General features: G+C 40.5%; 1 protein-coding gene across 1 annotated transcript in view; it reads left to right on the plus strand.

The window, feature by feature from the left end:
• Positions 1-4759: 4759 nt before the first annotated feature.
• LOC112465869 (photoreceptor-specific nuclear receptor-like) overlaps positions 4760-7280 on the plus strand; it is a 13023-nt gene continuing 10502 nt past the window's right edge. The window contains exon 1 of the mRNA XM_025033637.1: positions 4760-5978. Within this exon, the coding sequence (XP_024889405.1) occupies positions 5926-5978 (53 nt within the window). The 5' untranslated portion in view covers positions 4760-5925. The remainder of the gene's footprint in view (positions 5979-7280) is intronic.

The raw sequence follows: 7280 nt of genomic DNA on the forward strand, positions 1-7280 counted from the left end.
CCCCTAATATAATATTATTAAACGCAAAAAGCGGCAAATGACTGATAAAGCGTGTCAATAATTTGAACATAAAAATGTGTGAAGTAATCAGAAATAACAAGATATGCGCGCAAAAATATAAATCAATATCACAGTGAGATATTCGAGTACGGAAACTGAAGTCGCGAATGATGTAAATGCCTGACAAGTGAAAAATCTTACAACTCGTCGCAAAACTGGCACATTGGCTCCTCGAATTTACGCGAGAAGGCTGACGCGGGATAATTATGACGGAGCCGTATTACCACGCGTGAAAGACACGCACTCGCTGTCACAAACGCCGAAAAGGAGAAACTCGTGGTGTCCGCCGTGCTTTAATGGACGCGCGATTAGGGCACTCATTGCCGCCCAGGCCGGGCGGCAATTTTTCCCGGCTTCCCTTTTAGCAGCGGCCCCGCAGCAACGGGCGCGCAGTAATTTCGTAATAATAAAAAGCGTGCCGGCTCACTTTACCTCCGGCGTGCGGCCTGCTGGGCGGCTTAATGGGGTCCCTTTTGCTTCGTCGGACCTCCGTTTCTTCTCTCCCTCTCTCTCTCTCTCTTTCTCTCCTTGCCGCCTCTCGCGGCGTGTCTCGCACCAGAAAAGATAAACGCTCCCGTACGCTCTGTTTTCGTTTAATTTGCATGCACCTCGCTGCGAGAGGCCGCCCTGCTCTCCGTACATCCCTTCCCTTTTCTTCTTCGCTCTTTTAATTGACAACCCCTTTGGTCACTGTTGTGTAGGATTCTGCATAATTATTTTTACTTAATTCTTAACGCAAGTGGATAATAAGGCCTCCTTGCAATTCTGTTTTCCAAGAATATTTGAAAAACAATACTGCCGCTCTTTCAAATTTATTCTTAATAATTGTGGCGTAAATATTATAATAGATAAATTAATAAGAAAGTAGATAAATTAATAAGAAAGTAGTGCGCTTCAGTATACAATGTAAATCTTAAATTAAAAAAAAGAAAACAGTATTGTTTAGTTCAATATTTGCAATCAAATCAAGTGTGGTCTATGAGAGTCGATTATTACGCTAACAATCATTAAAAGCATAATACTCTTGCTCATATCCACCAGTGTGGTTCCATTGTTATCCCCTGTAACATTTTTCGCGCGGATTTTCGCACCAGGACGCGCAAAACATCCCCGTGCACATTATTTCTCTCATTTGCATCGTCGCCGCGCCACGGGAGAGCACCCTTTCGCCGATGTCACTCCGGCTCCGTCCTTCGTCCTTTTTACTTATCTCCGCCGGCGAAGTCGCGAACCGGGGGGGACGCCAGGGTGGCGGCCGAAGGGTTGTGGCGCCGTCGGAGTCTCCGCGTGCGCATCGGGCGGTCGGCCGCACGTTGCATACGTTTATTTCCTCCAATTAACCCTTCGGGGATTCGTCGAGGGCCACGCGACCGTCGCTAACGACCGCAGTGTTTACGGCGCGGCGACGAAGAGAGCGAGGACCGTTCGCGCCCGCCGCGCGCGCCGCGCCGCGGCAAACCGCACGAGCGTGAGCTTGCAAATGCGCTTGATTGGCTCGCGTGAATAAAAAGCAGTGCGGCGGCGCTCTCGCCGTTAACCCTTTCAATTTCGATCGTCTATTTCTACGAGTTATTTACGGGATATTTCAGAAAAAAGAAACGCGCGGTACAAGGTATCCCATGTGATTCTTTTTTCATATAGGGTGACACGGACGATTTGAATTTTCTTTAACGTAAATGTAGAAAAACTAGTAAGTGTTTTTGTAGATGATATAGAAGATGCGAAAAAACTACGAGCGTTAAATGGGATTCTGTACGACTGCTCTTTGTGTTATCGTACCTTTACACTCTAAATTTCATAGAGTGGTTTTGCCACTAATATATTAGAGTGATTGCGATAGTCACTCCAAAAGAGAGGATTGTTATTCTAATTTGAGTAAATGCTGGACTCATAAGGTAGGAGTGAATTTTTCACTCAAATTTTTAGAGCGGCACTCTACCGGAGTGATACGATCTCACTCTAAAGCTATAGGGAATCACGATTCACTAAAGATCGACTGATAAATGACTCTAACAGAGTGAAATTTTCCAAAATTGTAGAGTGAGACATAATTCACTCCTACGGACACTGATCTACTGCACTCGAAAAGAGTGCCTTTTCATTCCAACTTATAGAGGGCAATTTTTCTCTTTCTTGATGGAGTGGCGAATCACACTTGAAATGCACAGGCTCAATTTTCACTTTTGTTACACTTCCATTTCACTCGTTTTTAGTGATATGTTTCACTCTTTCACTTTTAGAGAGCATGGCATACTTATTAATAAAAACGTATTAATTATTATCATTGTCATCATTACGAGAAGCGTTCTTTTTTTGTTCTCTCACATAGATGGTCGGTAAATGAAACCCTCGGGTGGTCGTACACTGCGTTACGTACCGCAAACAATAAGCGCCGCCGGTTTGCTGCGTGCCCTGTTGAATTCACGCGTGTCAGATGCAGACCGTCGGCGTGACATAACGTGGCGTTACGTGAGTTTGACGAGAGGGCGGCAGACAACCGCAAACTCCCGCCCGTTCCCCGCCCCTCCGTCCCCCCGTGAATCCGCTGGATTAATATTTCAATAATATTTCAATCATCCGCGAATTCGACAAGCGGCACAATGCTCCTATTGTTCGCCGATAGCATCGCCGTTTACAACGTGTTTGCGCTCGAGGTCGCCGGTTTTTTCCGTTTTTTTTTCCGAAAAAGTATGAAAAAAATGGCAAAAAAAGCGGTCGATGAATGCGCGTCGCGGGAGTTTTAACGCGCTCTGATTTCTCTCGTTATCAATCAGTCGGAAAAACGATTTGGTTTCTAACGAAATATGAGTTTGCTAATACCACGCTCATTTTATTTATCACCTCCCCATCGTTACGTTATAGGTTCATATTTGAATATGGAGAATGTTGTTAGGTATAGCGATTGCAACTTGCCAAATATTGCACAGCATAACGGTGCTTACATTGAAAATATCGCGTCAAAAATTGCACCGGCTCGACAGAAACACAATTGCATACAATTTTGCATAAGACACTAAAAAAAATACGATATTTGTAAAAGTAATGTGTGTAAAAATCATCATCATTATCATCAGTTGCGCTACAACCCAATGCGGGTCTTGGCCTCCTTTAATGTGTGTAAAAATAATGCAGAATATATGGCAACTATGTTATTTGTACACGCAATTGACCTGCGGAAGAAAGCATCGTGACATATCGCAAAAACTTGCGATAACCGGTTACAACTTGATGATTCATCTGCAATTACTGAATTTAAGAAAAAACTTTCGATCGTTGCGCCTGCAAAAACAATTGCCGCGCTGATCGCCAATTAAAAACATCGAATTTACCGCCGCCTTGCTATGTTGCTATACATATTCATTATGGATGGTGTAGTGCACTGCGTGCGGGAATATCTCATTCCTGCACGGCCTCGAATGAGAAATCTCTCGCGCGTGCGGAATCGGCCATCCGTCGCACAGATGGCGCGTGCGCAATGGGCCACTTTCCATGCACTTTGTAATATAAAATAGGGTGTGTAACACGTGCGGGTTGAGAATTGAACACTCGTGCGTCAACTCCGCACTCGTGTCCAATTCTCAGCTTCCCGCACTTGTTACACAACAACTATTTCCTAACAAGAGCGTGAAACAGGCCGCTTTTCACGCTTGTTTTACAATTTTATTTCTCCACTAGTTGAAAAATAGCTCCATGTTTTAACGCTTACGTCATCATTGCGAAATGGATCGTTTTGCTCACTTAAAACAAGCGCGAAAAGCGGCCCATTTCACGCTCGCGTTAGGAAAAAATGTATTCTTCAGTTCTTTGAGTCGCTAATTTTTAAGGAAGACATTATTTTTGTAATTTATATAACAATATTTAATCTTTAATCCTACATTATTTGCGTGGAATGCATTTTGCACCCCAATGTTATCTCAATTTTCATTATTTTCTGTGATGATTTACATGTAAATAAAGGTTGATAATGTTCTGTATATCTTCTAGATAAAGATAAAAGTAAAAATTCATCTTTAATTGTGACAACAATTTATACAGTATTCGATCAATAGAAACGTTTTACTCTGTGAGTTTAGTAAATTTCTAAGGCTGGCATATATTTTACATTCCGCGCGAATAACGTAAAATTAACACAGTAATTGTTAACACGGTATTTGTGTGTATATGCGCCTATATATCTTTCAATACCATCACAAATGCTTGTGTACCCAGGTAGCCAAATCTGTCAAAAGCAGATCTTGCCGAATATCTGCTACAAATTTTGTCTGCAGAATGTCAACAAAAGTATAACAGAATCTACTAACATAATACAGCAGATTGGCGGCAGAAATCAAGTAGATCCTGCTGGAACACTTTAGGCTCTGCGCGATTTCTGCTGCCAATCTGCTGTCCGATTATGTTATCTGTTAGCAGACTCTGCTGGCAGAACATAGCTGAATGCGGACGCAGTTGATATCAGTCTGCTGATATGTCTGATCAAATCAGTTACCAATCTGCGATATTTATGTCGACCTCCACTGTTAAATTCGTAGTGTCAAATTAATAAATTATACTCAATTTAAGTCATTTTTAACATTCCTGTAGGTCGCCACTACTCCTACTTAATACGTCGTTAATTTAACTAAACCAATGGCAATAAAATAAAATGTTGTGTTAAAATAATTTAGACACACATATATAGTAATTAAAAATAACAAAATGTTATTTAACTTGAGGTACTGGCTTAAATTTTATCCTTTAATATTTAACAATGTCGAAAGTTTTTAAAATTAGATGAAGAATAAAGAGATCCCCTCAAAAGGATAATTTTTAGGATGGAGTCGAACTCATCCCCAATAAAATTTTGATGGAGAGAGTAATAGTCGAATTTTTCAAATAAAAACCCCCGATAAAGATAACATTATTTGATATTTTATAGGTTTCGAAAAGACGAATCCAATAACCCGCATTTGTCATAATAATTTTATTTTCAAAAAACAATAAGTACATTGTACTTTGAAAATTTGTTCTTTGAAAATAAAATTATTATAACAAATTACAAAAAAAGTACCATTGTTATTAATCTATCCATTTTACAAATATGAGTTGCAGTAAAAAAACCATTGCAATTCGTAAAATTGAATGGTGTTATTGTATTAGGCAGAAAAGAAGTTGATGTTGTAACCAAAAATTATTGAATATGTAGCATTTGGATAATTTATTATTCTATCAACTTAAATTTGACAACAAAAGTTGGAATGCAATACAGACACCTAAATAAAGATTATGACATGCGTTATTTCTGGTAACGTGGTTTTTTGAATTTGTTGTTTAAACAAATTTTCAGCAACAAATTCACCGATGTTCAAGCATTTGATTATTGAAATGTAATTTTGGATTACCTAGATGTAATTTAAAGTCAAAACCATGTCCCAGATCGCTGGCGCTTATTTGTTATAGACGATTATTTTTTTATTATAAACAAAAAAACGTAAAAAAATTGTTTTCAAAAATAAATTTTTTAACTCGATATTCATAAACTACGTGAATTGACAAAGATTCCCTGAAAATTTCATGTCTCTATCATTAAAACTCGAAAAGTTATGCAATTTTGAACATTAAAAAAAACCGATTTTTTAATAAAAAATATTATAAATTACTGGTAGCGATCTCTAAAACTTGTTCGATTTTGCTCAACTTTTGAGGAAAATTTTTTTTTTAGGTAAGCTTTGATATTTTGGGATGCGTCGCAAAAAATAAAAAAAAAAAGGTTTTTTTGAATCACCCTAATGTATATATATAAATACGACAAACTAACAAATTGCAGCTGTTCAGAATGAACGTCAACCAAGGAACACTGCTACAATCAGACCGGAAGCACTTGTTGAGATGGACCAAGAACGAGCGCTGCGCGAAGCCGCCGTCGCCGTAGGCGTCTTCGGGTAAGTAATAACTTATCGCCCTTTTTTGCGATTTTCAGTTACTACATAATTCCTCAATCTACCTATTGCGGTGGATATATCGTTAGGTTTTTTTTAACTAAATCGTTAAACATCAGAAATCAATGGTTTAAAAGAAAAGCAGAAGGAAGAGATCGAAGAGAACACGATCGAATAAAATCTCATCGAGAAATAACGCCGAGTTATTAATTATAATGGTGACCGACAGTGAGACGTTTGCGTGAATTGACAGCGACAGTATCTGTCGGGGGGCGTATCCGAAGTCTCTCGAAACGCGATTACGTCGAAAGGGCAAGAGTGTTGAATGTTGGTCGCACACTTGTGAATCGCGCGTCACAAAGGTTCTACGAAATTTCAACTTAGACATGGTCGATTAGAGAACGGCAGGCGATGGAGGCAGACGATCGATAGTCACTTGTCGGCGGATGCAACGGCAAGAGCAAGCGAGGGCCGGCGACACGTTGTTGGCACGTTTGATCTTCTGCTGCGCACCAGGCTTACCTTTCGCCGTTGTTGAGCGACACGCCGAGCGTGATCTATCATGAAAAATTACCTTTGACTAGCAGCCCGTAGTAGGCGTAGCGTTTTTCAGGTAACCGGCTTCCCAAGTTGGAACTAATGGAAAATCCATAGAGCGCCAAGGGGTGAACGTTAAAAGCGACGGCCGTCGTCTCGGCGCGGCGCGGCGCGGCGCAGTGCAACGCGTCGTTCTCAGCGCGAGTTATTATACCGCGCGCGTTACACAAGCGACACTGATCTCTTTCCGCGATATAAGCTTAGTCTTTACTTAATTTGAATCCATTCTTGGTCGCATTCAGAAACATTTAAAAATTTAAGAGATTGAGAATCGAAAGTAGGATATCGAAAAGAACCTATTGATCTAGCAGCTAATCTCGACAAATGCAAGAGGAAATTTCAGAGAAAAAACTCCTTTTTTCTATTTTTGTTCATTTGTGTAATTGATGTACGATTCAATTAATTTGATAAAGAGTATAGAAAATGTAATTGAATTGAGGAAGAGCGTCGTCGACCGTCAGATGCATATCTGTGTCAACGCGAGAATTTCGCAGTTTCGAATTTACGTAATTGGATGTATAATCTATTGTCATAAAACGATTCACACTCCGGCTGTTTGGTTCCACGCAACAATCCGATACGAGTCATGAGAGAAGAGAGAGAGGGGGGGAGGGAGGGAGAGGGAGGGAGAGGGAGGAAGAGGGAGGGAGAGAGAGGGAGAGAGAGGGAGAGAGAGGGGGAGAGAGAGAGAGAGGGAGAGAGGGAGAG

This window comes from Temnothorax curvispinosus, unplaced genomic scaffold, assembly GCF_003070985.1.
Source record: "Temnothorax curvispinosus isolate PA1 unplaced genomic scaffold, ASM307098v1 QBEX01015583.1, whole genome shotgun sequence".
Taxonomy (NCBI): domain Eukaryota; kingdom Metazoa; phylum Arthropoda; class Insecta; order Hymenoptera; family Formicidae; genus Temnothorax; species Temnothorax curvispinosus.